This window comes from Loxodonta africana, chromosome 11 (assembly GCF_030014295.1).
Source record: "Loxodonta africana isolate mLoxAfr1 chromosome 11, mLoxAfr1.hap2, whole genome shotgun sequence".
NCBI lineage: Eukaryota > Metazoa > Chordata > Mammalia > Proboscidea > Elephantidae > Loxodonta > Loxodonta africana.
Genome location: NC_087352.1, coordinates 62,224,165 through 62,244,670, shown reverse-complemented (window position 1 = coordinate 62,244,670; position 20,506 = coordinate 62,224,165). Strand labels below are relative to the sequence as shown.

Below are 20,506 nucleotides of genomic sequence, written 5' to 3'. Positions count from 1 at the left end.
CTTTGCTTTTTAACACTTTAAGGAGGTCTTTGCAGCAGACCCAATGCAGTACCTCATTTGATTTCTTGACTGCTGCTTCCATGGGTGTTAATTGTAAATCAAGGTACAATGAAATCTTTGACAACTTCAATATTTTCTCTGTTTATCATGATGTTGCTTCATGGTCCAGTTTGAGGATTTTTGTTTTCTTTATGTTGAGGTGTAATCTTTGAAGGCTGTAGTCTTTGATCTTCATCACTAAGTGCTTCAAGTTCTCTTCACTTTCAGCAAGCAAGGTTGTGTCATCTGCATGTTGCAGGTTTTTAATGAATCTTCCTCCAATCCTGATGCCTCATTCTTCTTCATATAGTCCACCTTCTCAGATTATTTGCCATGAGACCAGACACAGAATGAGGAATATCATTGCTAATGTTAGATGGATCTTGGCTGAAAGTAGAGAATACCAGGAAGATGTCTATGCAAAGGAATTTGATGTGTGGATCATAACAAATTCTGGGTAACATTGTAAAAAATGAGAATTCCAGAACACTTAATTGTGCTCATGAGGAACCTGTACATAGGCCAAGAGGCAGTTGTTCAAACAGAACAAGGGGAATACTTCATGGTTTAAAATCAGGGAAGGTGTGTGTCAGGGTTGTATTTGGTCACCATACTTGCTCAATTTGTATGCTGAGTAATTCGAGTTTAGTTTAACTAGTAAAAAACGTCTGCCTTGAGCATTATGCTCTTTTAAGAACTATCTATATGGAATCAAACTGACAACCACAACTTGAAAGATTAGATAGGAACCTTGGGGGCAGTGAATTTATATTAATGGGGGAGGAACAATTCAGGAAAGGAGGGTGAGAATGGTTACACAACTTGAAGAATTTACATTGTCCACTAAATGGTACATGTAGAAACTGTTGAATTGGTGTATGTTTTGCTGTGTATATTCCCAGCAAGAACAAGATAAATAAAATGTTAAGAAAAGCCTATGGAGCATAAGTCAGAGTCAACTTGACAGCAAATTTTTTTTTTTCTCCTTAAAAGCCATGCATAAGTAACAACTCTTGTTCTGTCACTTTTCTGGATACTAAAGGACCAACATGTTTTTCTAATTGTCTTGAGAAAGGGAGGTTATTTGACAGAAAACACAAGGCCTGGAGTCTTAGCAGAGAGACTTGGGTTCACATTCCTGCTAACATTGTGTGACCCTGAGTGTGTTTTTTAACCTCTCTGAACCTTATTTACTTCATATGTAAAATGTCATGAGGAGGTTTAGATTAAATGTGATAACACATTTGATGGCTAGGTCTTCAACCAAGAACAGTTAGTCTGTCCTAAAGTCACCAAAAAGACTTCCTTAGGAAGTGGCTTCTCCTTTGAGGCAGTTCTAAGGTCTGACCTCCTGAGTCATTGTTACTGTGGGGCTCCCTCAGCCCTGTAGAAGGCACACGTGATAGAAACACCCAGATGAGCCTGAACTGGCTGAGTTTTCCAGGCCATTTCATGTCCAGTGACTATTACATTTGACTTGGTGTATCTGATAGAATTGAGAACTCTGTTGGCTTCACAAAAATAGAAGTGCTTTCTTCACCTGGTTCCCAGAATTTCCCTCAGCTGGCTCCATGAGCATGTAATTTCCTTCCTGTTTAAAATCACAGGACACCCTTCTATCGTCCAAGAAGCAGAATCAGAAGGAATTAGAGACCAGGAAGAAACACAGGACAAAGAGAAGTGACATGCCCAAGGTCATAGAGCTAGAGATCAGTGAGCCTGGAATCCCATCTCCTGGATATCTGCCCCCCACCCTGCAACTTCCTTTCATGACCACACACCATGCAGTGACCACATGAAGTTGCTTCTATACAGAGGTGCGCCTGTCCAACACAGCCTCTAAATGAATCACTGGGCCAATGCACGGAATAGTTCCAGCAACTTCGTTGTAACTCCACTCATTCTGTACTGTATATCCATCCATAAATGGCAGGATATTTCTGTGTCAAACTGATCCCAGTGTTCACTCTTCCTGTTTCTTCCATTTGGGTGGCTTCTCTTTAATTAGAGTGATAATCATCACTACCCCACATGTATGTTGTGTAGCAATGACATTTTTACTGTCTTCCCAAGATCCTCATTCATTATAGATACTAAATAGATGTTTGTTGAATGAATAAATGGATATATGAATAAATACATGAATATTCTCAGCATTATCAATCCTATGGTAACTTGCTACACTGACTTCAATTTACAAATTAAACAAAGCATGAAATTTGAATTTAGTAAAACAACTTAGTTTTGGGCCTGTGTAGCAAGTAATAGCTATCTTGACTGCTTGTTAACCAGTTGTTAGGATGCTGTGGTTTAAAGCTGTGCTACACCTATTTCTTTAGGAACTAGCCCTCCTTCCCCAGAGTGGTCTTTACAGCCTTGCTTCCCACCCCTGCTGTCCTGGTTAAACGGCCACCAGGCATACTTGTTCTCTTACATACCGATGACATTTCCAGTCCAGACATTGTTCAGTTGTTTCCTCTTCTCTTCCCAAACCTCTCATTTTCTTTCCTGTCTTCAAAACTTTTTTAATAATCAGAAATTGGGCCTCAATAAGAGATTTTTGTCTTGGGAATGAAGTCCTTGAAATCTGTATCAAATACCCAATCCATGAAGACAGGAAGAAAACTTGGATATCCCAGTGTATATATACAGATATCCACACTTGCAGAATACATACATTAGTCCATAAAAACCCATTGCCGTCGAGTCAATTCCGACTCATAGCAACCCTATAGGATAGAGTAGAACTACTCCATAGGGTTTCCAAAGAGCGGCTGGTAGATTGAAACTGCCGACCTTTTGGTTAGCAGCCGTGCTCTTAACCACTGCACCACCAGGGCTTTGCACATACATTGGGTAGGAACTAGTCTTCTTGAAAACATATTTCAACTTTCTAAAAGCCCTTACCTCCAGCTTCCTCTACATGGTGAGCTGATGGTCCTAATGAACAGAATGAGATTTGATTTACAAAAATATGATTTGAACGTGGCTTTAGGTATCTTCAAGGCAGGAGCCATTCACAACTTACTCACCAATGTTTCCCTCACAGGGAACTTCTTAAGCCAAATGTACCCAGTAAATCTGGAAGGAGAGAGAAGGAAACAGAGGAAAGGAAGGCAAGTAGGAATTGTGTCCATTAGGGCACTTGGAAGGAGACCTGGTGGTGAAATGGTTGAGCACTTGGCTGCTAACCAAAAGGTTGGTGGTTCAAGTCCATTCATTGGCTCCATGGGAGAAAGACCTGGCGATCTGTTTCCATAAGGATTATAGCCTAGAAGACTCTATGGGGAAGTTCTTCTGTATCACGTAAGGGTGCTATGAATTGAAAGCAACTCAATGGCACCTAACAAGTTGTTGTTTTTAACCATTCGGTATCAATTTCTATCCTTGATTTAAAAACACCTTGTCTTTGTTGGAGCCCTGGTGGCACAGTTGTTAAGAGCTCAGCTGCTAACAAAAAGGTTGGTAGTTCAAATGCACCAGTCACTCCTTAGAAACCTTACGGTGCAGCTCTACTCTGTCCTATAAGGTCATCATGAGTAGGAATAGACTGGACGGCAAGAGGTTTTGGGTTTTTGTCTTCTGTAGACCATCTTCCCAGGAACTCACCAGGAGCAGCTTGCATCTGTCCCTTCTCTTCCAGCCTGTACACCTACAGAGCAAGCCACCTCCTCTCCATGGCTGGGAGTTTGTCTTTCTGAAATCAGAAATTTCTCCTGACTCTCCAGAACCCTCAGCTGAAGCATTGTTCCCAGCCTGATTCCAGACTCTCTTTCCTGCTACACTTCACCCCCCACCCCCGAAAACCTATACTGTAGCCACACCAAACTCCTTGCCTTCCCCTAAACATGTCATTCTATTTTATGCCACATGCCTTTGTACCTCCTGGTCTTTCTTCCTGGAATTTGTTCCCTTTTGCTCCAACGCTTCTAACTATTCAAGACCCAAGTAAAATGTCAACTCCTCGGTAAAGTCCTCCCTGACCTAACAGGGAAGTCAGTCATTCCCCTGGGCAGCCATGACTCTAGTACCTGACCCCATTATCCCAATCACAGAGTACTACAGATTATATTTACATTTGCCTCTGGCACATTGAGGATGGAGATTTATCTGTGTATTTGTATCTTCACATTTAAGCCTGAGGCATAGTTAGTTCATTCATTAGTTAGTTAGTTGCCTTTGAGTCAGCTCTGACTCCTGGAGACCTTATGTACAACAGAGCAAAACATTGCCCAGTCCTGCATCATCCTCTCAATCACTGGCATGTTCGAGTCCATCATTGCAGCTGTCGTACCAGTCCATCTCACCAAGGGTCTCCCTCACCCTCACTGGCTCTCTGTTTCACCAAACATGATGTCCTCCTCCAGCAATGGACTCCTCCTCATGATGTGTCCAAAGCAAGCAAGTCGGACAGTGTTCTGTTGTGATCCATAGGGTTTTCATTGGCTAATTTTCAGAAATACATTGCTAGATTTTTCTTCTTCATCTTAGTCTGGAAGCTCTGCTGAAACCTGTCCACTGTGGATGTCCTTGTTGGTGTTTGATATACTGGTGGCATAGCTTCCAGCATCACAGCAACACACGAGCCACCTCAGTATGATAAACTGACAGACAGGTTGATAGGTACTATTGTTAATCCCATCAGTGATGAAACAACTGAAGCACAACCGGATAAACCTGTAAATTCCACTCATAGGGACCCTATAGGACGGAGTAGAACTGGCCCACAGAGTTTCCAAGGAGCAGCTGGTAGATCTGAACTGTCACCCTTTTGATTAGCTGCCAAGCTCTTAACCACAATGCCACCAGGGCTCCAGCTGAAGCACCAAAAACCAAACCCGTTGCTGTCGAGTCAATTCCAACTCATAGCGACCTTGCTCAGATTCAGACAACTAGTTGCTTGTAGAGCTGTGATTGGATCACAGGGAGTGTGGCCTCAGAGCCCACACTTGTAACCATTTTGAAATGCTGCTTTTCCATAAAAATTATCATACTGGTTACCTTGTTCACTTTTATTATAGTATCTATATTAACATAAGTTGTGATTGCTTAATCAACCAGTGAATAATTTATGTTTGTATCTGAGTTATATAGCAACTAAATTATATTTTTAGCAATTGTTCTAGAATATAAAATCTCCCCAGTAAATCTCCAGCCTGGTCCCAGGTGCAGTGGAAGGTAATGTGGGTGGCCTTTTCAGCTCATGGGAGATTGTTATTTTTATTTAAATTTCTTGTTCTTGCATTTGTTTCTTCAACTAGATGTTCAACTATCCAAGGACTGGACTGTTTCTTACACTTTAAGGGCCCCGAAGGGCCTGGAGTAACTGTGTTCACAGTAGGCACTGAAACTTTTGCTGAATAAATTGATGCATGAATAAAACTGCTTCCTTATTGTCAACCAGTAACGATTGAGAATGAGGTATCGAATTGAATATTTAGGGGTTTACAAAGCTTTGCTCACTGGGGTCCCAGCTGTAACAGAGTTGGCATTCAGTTGGATGGCAGAAATGGAGCAATTACGTGTTGAACAACCTTCCCTCCAAATTGCCAGCCCTTCAGTCCAGCGTCTTCCAGCCTCCATCCTAATTACCTTTCAGATATCTGACATTCTTTTTCCTGACTGACCTGTTCTGAGCACATTCTCTGCGCCAGCCACTGTGCTAAGCATCTTACAGGCACGGTCTCATTTAATCCCTATGATAGCCCTCTAAGGTAGGTGGTTTATTAACCTTTAAAAATGAGAAAAGTAAAGTGAAACTTTCCGAGATTAAATAACTTGCCCAAGGTCAAATACTTTGTAAGTGGCAAAGCTGGGATTTAAACCAAGGGTCATCTGGCTCCAGGGTCACAGCTTTATCTTCCAGTTTGAAGTTCCTTTCGTGTAAGTGTTCTATTTACCAATAACTGGCTAACACACTTGGGAACCTTGGTGGCATAGTGGTTAAGAGCTACAGTTGCTAACCAAAAGGTTGGCAGTTTGAATCCACCAGGTGCTCTTGGAAACTCTATGGGGCTGTCCTATAGGGTGGCTATGAGTCGGAATCGACTTGAGGGCAACAGATTTTGGGGTTGTGGCTAACACACTTGGATTCAGATTCTCTCTTACAAAATGCTTCTGTCCCCATGTCTTTGTTTTACTTTCCTCCATTCAAACTCTGGAATCCCTAGGTGGTGCAAGCAGTTAATGTCCTCAGCTGCTAACTGAAAGGTTGCCAGTTCAAGCCCACCCAGTGGCACCTTGGAAGAAATACCTGGCGATCTACTTCCAAAAAATCGACCGTTGAAAACGTGGAACACAGTTCTACTCTGACACACATGGGGTCACCATGAGTCAGAATCAACTAGATGGAAACTGGTTTGGTTTTGTTTGGTTTATTTAAATCCTGTTTTTAAAATGAAGACTAATTTCACAGATTTTTTTTTTTTTTTTTAATTCTGTACTAAGTTCTCATCCTCACCTCCCTGGCTCCAAGACCCGGAATAAATTGAAGCACTTCTCCCGAAATGCTTATCACCGCTTTAATGCATACTGCCTGTGGTCTTTGAAACTCCCATTTCATGACCTTCCAAGTGAAATCGAGGAATGCCTAAATCTTGTTGAGTGCCATTGAGTCAATTCCAACTTAGTAACCCTATGTGGCAGAGTAAAACTGTCCCATAGGGCTTCCTAAGTCTTTCTCCCACAGAGCCACTGGGTAGAATTGAATGACCAACCTTTTGGTTAGCAGCCAAGCACTTAACTATTTGTGCCACCAAGACTCCTTTGCCTAAGTTTGCAGCCTGATTATTTATCCCCACCTCAAGACTAGCCCCTCAGTAGCTGGGATGACTCATCATGAATCTGAATCAAACACAATAGTCTCTTTGCCAGTTTCAAATAACCTCAATGACTAAGTCTCCTTCTTTGATCTCAGACCCCACTAAGTCCTTTTTAACCCTGTTTTCCTCCTCTGGACATTTCTCCGCACTCTTCTCTGGATGGCTGAGAGACCACCTCAGACCCATTAACTATTAAACTAAATTTTCTTTTATCTTAAATCACATGAATAGTGCCCATGGTGATGGACATGCAGTTTGATGGATGGCATGTTGTCCGTGATTTCTGTTTGTGCACCATGTGGTGGTTGGAACCAATACAGGCATCATCCAAACCAAACTTACCTTGGACCACTTTGGGGTCTGGCAAAAGTGAAATTACCTTAGAAGATGGTTTAAAAAAAAAATTCTTTGCATCACATTTCCTTAAACAGGGGCTTGCAGAATCAACCAAGTGGAAAGAAATGTGGAGATGCATTTAACCTCATTAGTTTCAGTAGGACTGACTCTCCAATCCATCAGAGTTGAGCTACATTAGTGAAACTCAACTATTTCCAAATCTCATTTACATAATGGATGAGATGTGAAACCAGCAGAATGTGAAGGGAGCCGCCCGGAGGCACTAAAGTTTATCACAATATGTAAGAGTTCTTCTAGATCATTGCTTTAAATTTCCACTAACAAGATAACGAGTTAATTGTCTGTATTACTGTACTTGCCCAAAGTCTATTGAGTGGAGAGGATCAGCTGAGGAAGGCAGCCAGGGTTCTAAGGACTGTGGACACGGAGGGATGTGATGAAGTTCCCTTGGCTTTTCTCCTGCCCCTTTAAGAAATCCCGCGCATCTCTGTAATCTGATGGTGGACGTTGGCTTTATTAGTAAGGTAAGCGAGGATGAGTAAATCAACTGTATCAGAGAAGCCTCAGGACATCTAGAAATTGATCATTCTGCCGAAATAAGCACTCTGTGTTTATTAGCTGGGAGTTCATCACTATCGCGTCTCCTCATCCAATTCCTAAGAGATTCTGAAGCCATCATCATGGTATTAGCTCGTCTGACTGAACTACTAGAGATAAAGATTAGGAGATCTATCTAATGATGGGTCTGGGTTTCTGTGATTTTCTTTTTTTTTTTTTTCCTTTTCCATTGCAAAGAGTAGATAGAGCTTGCCAAGCACGCGTTCTGTGTCTATACGTGTGTGCTTCCAGACAGTCACAAGGTGTTTGCGTTCTGTGGGATGAATTCAAATAGTGGCATAAAGTAGGTGATTTGAAGAAAAGATTTGCACTAAAGCTATTAAAACCATGCAACTTTCTCATACCTAAAGAGTTGGACTATTTAACAAGGGGAATATATGTTAACCTGATTTCTCTAGAAAGATACAGTGGGTGATATAGTCGCACTAAGAATAATTGGATCCAATACCCACATTTATAAGCCCAGCATCCATAGTTGGCCAAACTTCTACGGATATGTCCATCAGAGAAGAGTACATATTTGACTGATCTTTCACAAACCAGTAAATATGCATTTATCTATTTATATACATATTTATATACCCACAGGCTCTTAAGCTCCTGATATCAAGCTCTTTTCTCAATGTGGCTTCTAAATAAGCAGTAATCAAAATGCAAATAAGGTGACCCAGTTAGCATGGAGATCTGTATTACCATGCAGACATGCTATGTGACTATGTGCTTTAGAGGTATTTAAAAAAAAAAAAAAAAGACACTACACAAGGTACTTGCATTGACTGGCATTGACTTTGAATTAGGAAGAATCTAGCAAAGAATCTTCCAGAGACAATGATCCTGTAGCTTAGATCTCATCTGCTATATTTGGTCTGTTTCTAAGCCACCCTGGGAGTACAGAATAACAAACATGCATCGGGAGGCAAGAATACTGGTTCTATGAAGTCACAGAATGTAACCCCTGTGGCATGAAGTCTACTTGCTAGCCTGGAACTATCCAAGGATGTGGTCAAAGTCAGTAATGGTTCTGCCACCCTCTCTCTGTGTGACACTAGGCAAAACAAGTCACACCCCTGTTCTGGGTCTCAGTTGTCTAGGAGGGACTGGACTGGAGTGCCTTCCAACTCTATACTGCCTTGATTTTACTTTGCTGAAGCTACTTTGTGTTCATTAATGGTCTGTAACATGATTTATATACTTTACAATAGCAAATTGTTAACCTAGTTAATCATCAAGATTGTAACAAGAGTATATTTTGTGCACTGTATTATTAATTTAGGTTTCTGTTGCACCTGTGCTTTGCTTCTTCCCTTGCTAATACCTTTTGAAAATTCCTTTGTTATATTTTCCATAGAGCAGGTACCGCTCTATTGTCTCTGCATTTTTTTTAGCATGAGTGCAGTTATATCAGCCTTCCCCTTTGGTTTTGCCTGTTTGCCCTTTGTCCTTCCGTGAGAGGTGTGTGTGAATGTGTGTGTGAATGTGTGTGTGCATGTGTATGTATGTAGGAATCCACTTAGCCCAGCAAGCGTTCTAATCTGATCTATATCAAAAGGCGTAATAGTATCTATGAACTTTACGCTGTAAACAAAAAGTGTTGTGTGTCACTGTGCCCACACACACACACCACACACATATATACATTAAAACCTGCGAAAGTCAGAACGTGTATAAGGTAGAAACCTGTCAGAGAAGGAAAACTCAAATATATTCCACTAATAGAGAGTGATAGAAAAGTGATAAGACTGCACCCTGTCAGAGGCAGAAAATTTGCAAGACTCAGAAAGACAAGCCAATCTCGGGTTTCAGCTCTCACAGGTTGCACCGTATACACATAGGCATATACATACACACATACACGCACACACATATTTACTTTTCCTCCTCAGGAAAGAGAATCTGATGTTTTAATTAGGATTCTCAAAGGTGTCTCAGATGCAGGAAGATTAAAAGCCTCTGACTTGGGGTGTCTCCTCTTTGCAGTTTTGATACATGATATATCTCCGTTCTGGATGAAATCATTGGGCATTTCTATAAAACATCTTTAGGCTGGCATGACCTTTCCACCATAAAATCCGGAGAGACTTATTTATGTATCATTAGTACCTTTTTATGCAAATGACGCGTACCTTCTATGTTTGTTCGCCAACCATGCCCTCCCCTGCGAGGTATTTTTGTAAGCATGCTATGCTCATTTTTTCACAGCAAAATGTTAAAAAAAAAAAAAAAGGGATACCTCAGGGGGGAAGGCCATGGTTGGCAAACAAACATAGAAGGTGCATGTTATTTGCCTAAAAATACAGTATTTATTGCCTAGAGTAAAAGATTCTTTAATGTAAATCTCCGTTAAGGCTCTAATGGACAAAAATGTAATCTCAGCCCATTTCTGTACTTCTGGATTGAGAATAACAACTAATAAAACATTTTAGTGGTTTCTACAAAATCTAGAACACTTAGAATCAGAAAATAGTAGAGCTAGAATAGATTCTGACCAGGAGGAAACTGAAGCAGGGTTAGGTTTCCAAGGCTTGTTCAGACTCACCCAGGCAAGTGTGAGGCAGAGCCTGCAACAACCCAGTGTCTCACAACTTCGGTCTATTAACTTTCATGTAAACAAATTGTTTCTCTCTGGTATAATTTATTAACTGTAAGTATGCATTGAATCATTTCTTTATATCAGCCTTACGCTAGGAAGATACAAGAAAAGAAGAGAAAGTGTCTGCCTCCTTAAGGAATTTAAAATCTTATAGGAGACACACAAGACTTGAATATATGAAGTAAGTTAAAAAATTAACTATTAGTACTAAGACAATATAGTACTTTAATAATGATGGTTAACACAATTGAGTGTTTATACAGCTAGGTACCAGAATGAGTGTTTTACATATGTATTAGTTTCCTATTACTGCTATAACAAATTACCACCAAATTTTTTTAATTACCTTAAAGTTCTGGACATCAGAAGTCTTACACAGGTCTTAATGGGCTAAAATAAAGGTGTCAGTAGTCCTACATTGCTTCTGGAGGCTCTAGAGCAGAATTCATTCTCTTTCCTTTTCCATCTTCTAGAGGTTGCCTGCATTCCTTGGCTTGTGGCCCCCTCCTCCATTTTCAAAGCCAGCAACATAGCATCTCTCTGACCCTGCTTGATCATATCTTTCTCTGACTGTCCTCTTCTGCCTCCCTCTTCCACTCATATGGACCCTTGTGATTACATTGGGCCCACCTGGGTAATCCATACTATTCTCCCTCTATTAAAATCAGCTAATCAGCCATCTTAATTGCATCTGCAGCCTTAACCTCCCTTTGCCATGTAATGTAACATTCACAGGTTTGAGGGATTAGGATATGGACATTTTGGGGAGGAAAGGCATTATATTCTGCCTACCACAACATAGAAACTCTTTCAGTCCTAACAAACTCATTTTACAAATGAGGTAATGGAGGTGCAGAGGGTTGATATAACTTGCCCAAAGTTACACAGCTAGTAAAGCAAGCAGTCTTACTCCTGAGAATATACTCTTCACCTCTATACTACTAAAAAAGTAGTTTTAGAATAGAGGAAAGGGTGTGGGCTAAAGTAGTTAGGATAACTTTCCCAAAAGGTTTGGTACTAGAATGATGTACAGTGTATGCTCTATTTTCCATCCATTCCCCGCCCCAACATTTTTGAGTACCTAGTGTCTGTCGAACTAAAGGGTCGGCAGTTCAAATCCACCACACGCTCCTTGGAAACTCTATGGGGTGGTTCTACTCTGTCCTATAGGGTCACTATGAGTCAGAATCGACTCAACGGCACTGGGGTTTCTGGGAGTGTCTGTCAGGCTAAGTGCTGGGTAACCAAAGGAAAGTGAGACCTGGTTCCTGATCTCTAGAATCTGAGAGTTGCCTGGAAAAATTGGCAGAGAAATGAACAGATCATTACAGAACAAGAAATAAATCGTATAGCAGAGTATGTCCAGGATGATAAAACAGCACATGGGAAAGAGGCACTAACTCTACCTAAAGAAGACATCTGAGTTTAGTTTCCAAACATATTTCCCACTATTTGTCTTTTATGGCTCATTCAAAGCACTCCTTTCTTAGATGCACCAAGAAGACTTGTTATTTCTGCCTTTCCCCTGCTTCAGAAGGTCCTCTTTGCATTTCTAGTTACTGAATCTGACCCATCTTTTTAAAAAACTGAAATTTTCATACCTGTGTCTGTCTTCCTGAGGGCATGGTTGGCCCCATTCAGAGAGGGTTCGTGCTCCCAGGTCCTAACAGTACCTGGAACTTACAGGTTCTAAATGAGTGTCGAATTAATACATGAAGAACACTAAGCCACATCTGATCCCACTCAGGTTTCCTTTTCCTCCTAACTCATGGAGGGCTCATTTGGCTTCTTGTCTTGTTTGGTTTACAGCTTTTTAAGTGTTTATGTATTTGTCCACTTTCCACATCTAAACCATCTTTATGAAGACAGAGATCATGTCTTCTAAGTTTTGCTGGTCAGTGCTCATTAAATAATTGTCGATTTCAAAATGATTGATTCTAGGCTAACTGATTGGTAGTCTGCTTCAGAGTAACCTTGCCTGAATGTTGTTTTTCGAAGTCCTAGGAGGAAGTAAACTTTATTTGACACAAAACACTTGTTGATGGAACCACCACATACAACTGAGCGGATTGGTCACTGTCCAAGGACACCTGGCTCAAGAGGGGAGTGGGGCTGAAATATAGTCTGCCCCTCTTGCCAAACCATGAACCATGGGGATGCTTGTGCACACAGGAAGCTATGCCTATTTCTAATTTACACAGCGGTGCCCTCTGCTAAGCTGTGTGTTCCTGGGGCTGTATCCACCCTATTGTTGTTATTAGTTGCCATCAGGTCAGCTCTCGCTTACGGCAACCTTATGTATAACAGAACAGAACTTTGTCTGGTCCTGTTCTATCTTCATGATCATTGGTATGTTTGAGTCTATTATTGCACTATTGTGTCAGTCCATCTCACTGAAGGTTTCCCTTGTTTTCACGGGCCCTCCTTTTCTAGTGATTGGTCTTTCCTGATGATATGTCCAAAGTAAGCAAGTTGAAATCTCTCTACTCTCACTTCTAAGGAAAATCCTGTTTGTATTTCTTCTAAGGCTAATTTGTTCATTCTTTTTGGCAGTCCACATCAAGGGGATACCTTTTTCTAATTCACCCAGAAATAACAGAGGCTCTGCCTTTAGATGACTAAAAAAGCACATTGGGACCTTTCAGTGACCTTATAAAGAGTAACAGTATCATTATACTATACAGAGATTATTAGACTACAATTCTCAGAAAACAGGAACATTGTTTTGACTAGTGCCCAAATACCTGGTGTAGTAGATGTTCAATAAATACTTGTTGAATTAATTAATAAGAAAATGCAACAAAAATAAATGTTTTATTGACTTTGGCACAAATAGATATTACCTCCCACATCCTGAGGGTATCTATTACCTGGTTCACTTTCTTCTTATTGCCATGAGTGAAGTTCATTTACAAAAGAGGAAAAAAGAGCAATGGAAGGATCTGAATAGACAAACGGTATATTAGGAAGGGAATTATATCAAGTTTTCAGTGAAAACTTGTGTCATTTAGTGGTGTGCCCAAAAGTCAATGTTTTAGGGAGAAGGAGACAACACCAAGTCAAGAGACATGGATTTCAGCACCACTTCTTCTGAACACGTGATAAGGGAGTTTGGGCAAATCACTTGGTCCTCTGAGCATCAACTTCCTTATTTGTGAAGTGGGAGCTTCTCCATCTGCTTCTTGTCATCCATAGGGATGCTGCAAGAGGAAAATAACATAATACATTTCAGTGCTCTTTGCAAAATTTAAAACTACTGAGTACCTTATATAACATGTCTCCTAGTCCATGCCAAACCCTGCATTCTGCAGTGAAAAGGGAACCGTGGAAGTGGCTGAAGGGAACCCCATCCTCACCGTAGTGGTGTCTGCCAGTGTAGGCTTTATCAGTAGGAAATATCTGCATTTATAAGTCATAGCATTAGAAATTTTCTGAAGCTATTCAACAAGCCTTTATTAATTATATACTACCTGCCAGATATGCTGTTCTCTGTGGTGGGTGTTACAAAATGCATAGCATATGACCTCTTGGTGATGATTCCATCGGTTCCATCAGCCACTTTGTTTTAAAGAAACTGTGCAAAATAATAACCCAACCAAGCATCAGAGGATCTAGATCATACCACTTCTTAACAACTGTGATTTCAGGTGAGTTATATGACATCTCTGAGCCTCCATCCTCTCCTCTAGATAAGGGCAGTAAATAGTAGCTATCCTGGAAAGGGTTTTTTGTGTTTTGTTGTTGTTTTCGCCCTAGAGACAAATGAGATAAAGTCGATGATAAGCTTTATAAACCATAAAGCAACAAATTACTCTAAGGTGAGGCTGGTTGTTATTATCCAAGGTCACAGAGCTCATTAAAGGGATCCTGGGAAAGTCTGCCACCATGGACCCAGCTTTTCCTCTGTGACCCCTGTGACCTTGAGCAACCTGGGGAAGAGGTAATGGAGCAGCAACTACTACTTTGGAAGAAACAGAATCAAAATATTGAAACTATTGACTCACCCTTAAGGCAGTAAAGAGTTCTTTGGTCTCTGACCTTTTCGCATCCTGGGGCAGTCAATAACCTGGCCACTAGATACAGCGCCTGCCACTGATTTTGATTTGGGAGTAGTTTAACCTTGAACTGAGCTCCAAGTAACCACGGCAACAGGAAGTCAGCTTCTGCATCGAAGGGGCAGGAATCCATAAATCAAGTCCCTAATGCAAACACGGTGTGCAGGTGGAAGTTTGAGGGGATGGATAAGTGGTCTATGAGAAATTACCTTTGAAATATGAGTGACTGTCCCTAGGCAGGCTACAGCACTGTTTCAGAGATTCTTTTTTTCTTCTTCATTCTTTTTTTTTTTTTTTTTAATTTATCAATAGAAGTCAACAGGTTACAGCAGAATGTTTTCATATAGGCTGAACTTTTTTTTTTTTTATTTCCTCTTGGCTCTGTCTTTTAATTATGAACAGATGTTGGATCCACAAGTTATTAGCATTGTTATTTCCTCCTTTAAAAATGTACTGGCCTCCAGATATGCAAACCTCAGGGCAGTTTGTCCTGTGTTGGGGTTTGGGGATGTTCAGAACACATCTATTAAGCATGCTGTCCATACACTCTGCTTTCTGAATATGACACAGTGATCCTTCCTGGTTCAAAGCCACCCCAGCACAGGATATCTGGACTTCTTTCTGATCAACTTCCAGCCTCAAAAAGCTCCCTCTCATGGGGAATGGGAAGCCAGACTTTTGCTAGGAGGAAACTTTCTAAATCCCCCACCACTCTGCCCTTACCACCCACTTCTGAGGACTTGATTCTGAACTCTTCCAAGTTCCTGTGGTCATTTGAGTACCGCTCCATAGGGCATCAGCCACTACTTGGAATGAAGGGAAACGAAGACTTGTAATGGCCAGCCTGCCCAATGCTCTCTCCCAAGGACGAGACACCTATTTGCACTCTGGAGACCTCTGCACTTGAAGAAGTATTGTGGAATGCAAATGCTGTTAGGTTAACCTTTGCTTAAAGTTTATCTATTATTCTTGCCAGGTATATTTTTTCTAAGATTGTTTCTGTAATCCTCTTGAAACCTAAGAATGTATCAGAAAAGCTCAGAGCTTCTTCCCCCCAACCCTTTTTTTTTTTCTATTTATTTTCAAATTCATCACATGGCAACTAGCAAGCAGTATTATAATCTAGAAAATCCTAAATTACCCAGGGTTTTTGAGACAGCTAAATGGTGACAATCTGAATTATAGGGTGCTTTAAGTGCCATTTTATTCCTTTTAGCGTATTTTGTAACATAAACACTTGAGTAGCAAAGTATGCCCAATAGAGGTATGATCAGATCAACTTTAATGAAATGATGTGGACTGAGACTAATTTGGTTTCTGAACATTTGCATGAAAATGGGTACAACTAAAATGACTAGAAACCAGTTTGTTCCCAAGTGAGAGTTAAATATCTGCCTGCTACTCCTGTTTATGGCCTTCATTCATGCCCTCAGCGTGGTATAATTTCAGCTAAGATCTACCTGCCCAACCTGTGTCCACAGGTGCAAAGATACCGGGTCAGTGAGATTTTCCAAAGGAGCTCTTACATAGTAGACCTCTGATAGCTTAGAGTTACAGGAGTATGTTAGAAAAAGCTTGCCTGCTTCCACTTGACAGGGATACTGCTGTAGAGCAGCAGAAAACCCACATGAGAAATTTCCCTCAGACTTGTGCTGGCTGTTCCTGTTACCAGATCGGTTAGCAGCCAATCATTAAAGCCTATCAGTCCATCTGCCCCAATGCCCATACTCTGATGGAGTATTAGATTTTTTTTTTCCAAACTGTGTTTATTTTCCCAATGTAATTGGCAAAGAATGTTAAATGTACTGTGGACCGCCAGAAGAATGAATAAGTCAGTCTTAGAAGAAATATAACCAGAATGCTCCTTAGGAGAAAGGATGGCAAGACTTCAGCTCACTTAATTTTGGATGTATCATCAGGAAAGACCAATCTTTAAAAAAAGAACATCATGGCTGGTAAAATGGAGGGTCAGTGAAGGCAGAGGAGGCCTTCCACGAGATGGATGGACACAGTGGCCAAAGCAATGGACTCAAAAGTAGCAACCATCATGAAGATGGCACAGGATTGGGCAGTGTTTTGTTTTGTTATATATAGGATCACTATGACTTGGAACAGTATCAACTAACAAAAAAAATTAAAAGGCTTAATACATGTTCATGGTTTTAAAAAAACAAGAAAAAGTCACCAAGCCTCCTGGTATTCTCCTTCCTCAGAACACCTGCTGTGTCTCTTTACAGATGATTTTCTGTGCATTTTACATATATGACATGTCTGTCTCTCATCTATCACTAGCACACCTGTTTTTTGTTTGTTTGTTTGTTTGTTTTCTACTAACGAAATACTATACACGTTCACTGCATTTTCCTAATTGTTGTGCCTTGGAATCCTGTTTTCTGTCATGAAATTGAATGCTTGTCTTTCTCCACCTTCCAAATGCAATAAAATTTAAAATACAGAAGAGTGTAATTGGTACTGTTACTCATAACATTTCAAGCTGAAGTCTCAAAGACTGGAATGGAGGGTTATTGTTGTCGTTGTTAGCTGGTGTCAAGTTGGTCCCTAACTCATGGGAGACCCAGGCACAATGGGATGGGACCATTGTGATCCATAGGGTTTTTAATGGCTGATTTTTGGAAGTAGATCAACGGGCATTTCTTCATAGTCTGTCTTAGTCTGGGAGCTCTGCTGAAACCTGTTTAGGATCCTAGCAACATACATGCCTCCACTGACAGACAGGTGGTGGCTCCACTTGAGGTGCATTGGCCAAGAATGGAACCCAGGTCTCCTGCATGGAAGGTGTGAATTCTAGCACTGAGCCACCATTGCCCTGGGATGGAAAGTAGGAGGCAGATATTAGAAAGGGCAAATGAAAATGTCAGCATGACTTTCTTCTTTAGGTGGTATCTTAATTATCTAGTGCTGCTATAATAGAAATACCACAGAAATTATTTTCTCGTGGCTTAGGCTAGAAGTCTGAATTCAGAATGTCTGTTTCAGAGGAAGACTTTCTCTGCCAGCTTTGGGGGAAGGTCCTTGTTCCTTGGTTCCTTAAGTGTCTTGGCATCTGTCTTCCCCCTCTCTGCTTCTCTCAGTTGCTTGTTTAATTTCTTTTATATCTCCAAAGAGATTGACTTAAGACACACCTCACACCAATACTGTCTCACTGACATGACAAAGATATGAGGCCCTCTGTGTCCTAATGTGAAACATGCTGTCAGCCCCACCACCTGGGGGTGCTGACAGGTTTTAGAGGACAACCATGCAGACCAGGAAGGAGATCTTAGGTTTAGCATCTGGCTACTTGGAAACTTCAAGTTCAGACCTTAGGAGTCATGTGAGTTTAGTCAGTTCACTCTAAATCTCTCAGAAATGTGTTCTCCTCACAGGGTCGCTATGAGTCAGAATTAACTGAATGGCAATGGGTTCATCTTTAAAACTGAGAACACAATAATATTTTCTATATTATTTCACTGTATATTTCAAAGGTTTGTCATGAGATCCAAATGAAAACGATCTCACTGTAGGGGTGAGATTGCTGCTCTAGGAGGGAACTGTACCACTCAGGGTGAACTCAGGGTGATTAGAATGTAAAAAAAATTCAAGAACTACAGCAATCTAGCGCCAATGTGCTACTGTTATTGCTGCTCCTTTGTTATCTTAAGCCTGCAATGGCATGCAGCCTATAAATGAAGAAGCTTACTACATGGCCATTTGACATGGACTCAGATACCCTCAGCCTCTGGACCTATGCTTGGATGAGATGGAGAGTCTTTTTTTTTTTTTTCTTTTCTTTGATGTTGAGCTTATAGAAGGTGCCTAGAAATCCTTGGCCATGTCTAGTGAATGGGAGACAACTGAGCCTTTGGCTACTGGTTGCATTGGACCAGAGGAAGTAGCAGGTTTTAATAGTGAGAGTAGGAATAATAGGAATAGCAATAATGGTAAATAAACACTCAGACTGCAGGGACTCTGTGCCAGACACTGTTCTCAGCACGTTACATGTATCGACTCATTGGATGCTCACAACATTCCCTAGGAAGTAGTACCATCACCGCCCCATTTTTACAGTTAAGGAAACTGAAAGCTTGGAGAGGTTAAGTAACTTGCTGGTGATCACATAGCTGGAAAGTGGCAAAGCCTGGATGCAAGCCCAGGAAACAAGGTTCCAGAACAGCTCTTACAGTTTGTTATATAATAAATCTCCAGGCCCTTGCAAAGGCACCTCACAAGAGTTTACCTAGGCTTTTCAGCATCCTAAACACATAACTTATGATGCAGTTGATGACCAGACTCCCAGAGGCCATCAAATCAGCCCTCACATGGCCTAGTGACTGTTACTGCACCCCCGGCCCCACAGTGGCCCTCCCACCTCCAGCAGGCTGGTGTCTTGCCTGGATCGTGCCCATTCTCCATCCATGACTTAGTTTATGCCCTTCTCACCAACAAGAGTGTGTTTCCCTCATCCTCACTGCTGCTCCAGCTGGAGCTCCTCAAAGCTTTGCCTCATTTCTTCCGTGCTAATGTCCACATCCTTAGGCTCCCTGAGCCTGTAGGATGATAACACAGAAGCCTGCACCTACCTGTTGCCCAGTCTTTGCTTCTGACTTACTCTTGTCTCCCCAGCTGCATGAGGTGAGAAGCCTCATGAAATGGGAGCCTTGTGTGGGGCCGCTTCTCCTTCCCCCTCACCCCCTTCATACCACACACAATGCAGACTCTGTAAAGATGGGCTCAGACCCTCTGAAGGCCAAGGTGTGGCTGACGGGTTCTCTCACTTCTTCAGGCCCAGACCCCCTTCCAGGCAACCATCCAGGAATATTGTCACTCCTCACCTGAACCACAAAACCAAAACCAGTTATGCCTCTTTTTTTTTGCTTTGAAAGTTCTAAAATTTCATTCTCATTGTACCAGAAGGAGGTCAAGTCATTTAACTATCTCCTCAGATCACTTTCAGGTTTTATATTGTTTAACTTCCTGTTCTTTCAAGTAACTGGAGGCTTTGGGGTTGTTGTTTTGTAGGGATGCCAAGTCCCCACTTGAAAGCAGACCAGACCCCAGCGCATAGTAAGAACGAGGGCTCAGTGACCACCATGATGACCAGGAAGAAGCCAGCCGCGGTTGACAGTGTTGCAATTCCACCAACCCCAGTGTTATCTCTCCTGGCTGCATCCGCAGCAACTTCGGACACAGGTGGGTACTTTTCAAATGCTTTGGGTTCTCCCCAGGAAAAAGGGGTGGGGAGAAGGCCCACTGAGAATGTTCTACCTAATACAGGTAAGAGTTCTCTGCTTAGTTAACCTTCCATAGACATTGAACTTCTGTTACTGTTAGTTGCCATCGACCCGGCTTTTACTCATGGTGACCTTAGGTATTACACAACAAAATGTTGCCTGCTCCTGTGTCATCTTCATGATCATTGGTATGTTTGAGTCCATTGTTGTGGCAATTGTGTCAATCCAAAGCATGGGAGTTCTTTCAGCACTGTGTTTTTCAAGGTGGTAGAAGTCTGAGAGACGGAAGAGTTCTTTTGGGAACTGGAGGCAAGTGGACTTTGATTAAGCTTTAGAAATCATTCTAATACTGGTCCAGTGAGTAACAATTAAATAATAACTCTATTAGCTACTTTTGTCTAGCCTTGTTTATTACTAATCTCTGCATCAAGGGCCTTATGTGTGTAATCTCATAGAACTCTTAACAGAACTCTGTGAAATAAATAGTTTTATCCTCATTTTCAGAAGAGGACGCTTAAGAGTTAAGAACATTGACCCAGGATGCTGTGGACAGTCAGGATCTCAACTCATGTCCAAAGCCCATGCTCTCAACTGCTGTGGTTCACTACCTCCCTTGCTGACCAGACTTGGGAGACAGTAATCACTGAATTTCTCTGAGGTCTTGCTTCATTCCTCTACCCCCGTGATTCATAAAAGCCTCAATAGGCACCAGACTCTTCTCTGGTGGTCAATAATATATAAATTCCTTATTCAGCCACCCTGGGTTCTCTGCATCTGGCCCCTCCCACCTCTGTC

At 41.5% G+C, this 20,506-nt stretch overlaps 1 protein-coding gene across 3 annotated transcripts in view; it reads left to right on the top strand.

Annotated features, from left to right (window-relative positions):
- SETBP1 (SET binding protein 1) overlaps positions 1-20,506 on the top strand; it is a 434,457-nt gene that overhangs the window by 378,520 nt on the left and 35,431 nt on the right. For all 3 annotated transcript variants that reach the window (XM_064294589.1, XM_064294587.1, XM_064294588.1), the window contains one exon: positions 19,500-19,670. In XM_064294589.1, coding sequence (XP_064150659.1) covers positions 19,500-19,670 — 171 coding nt within the window. The remainder of the gene's footprint in view (positions 1-19,499; positions 19,671-20,506) is intronic.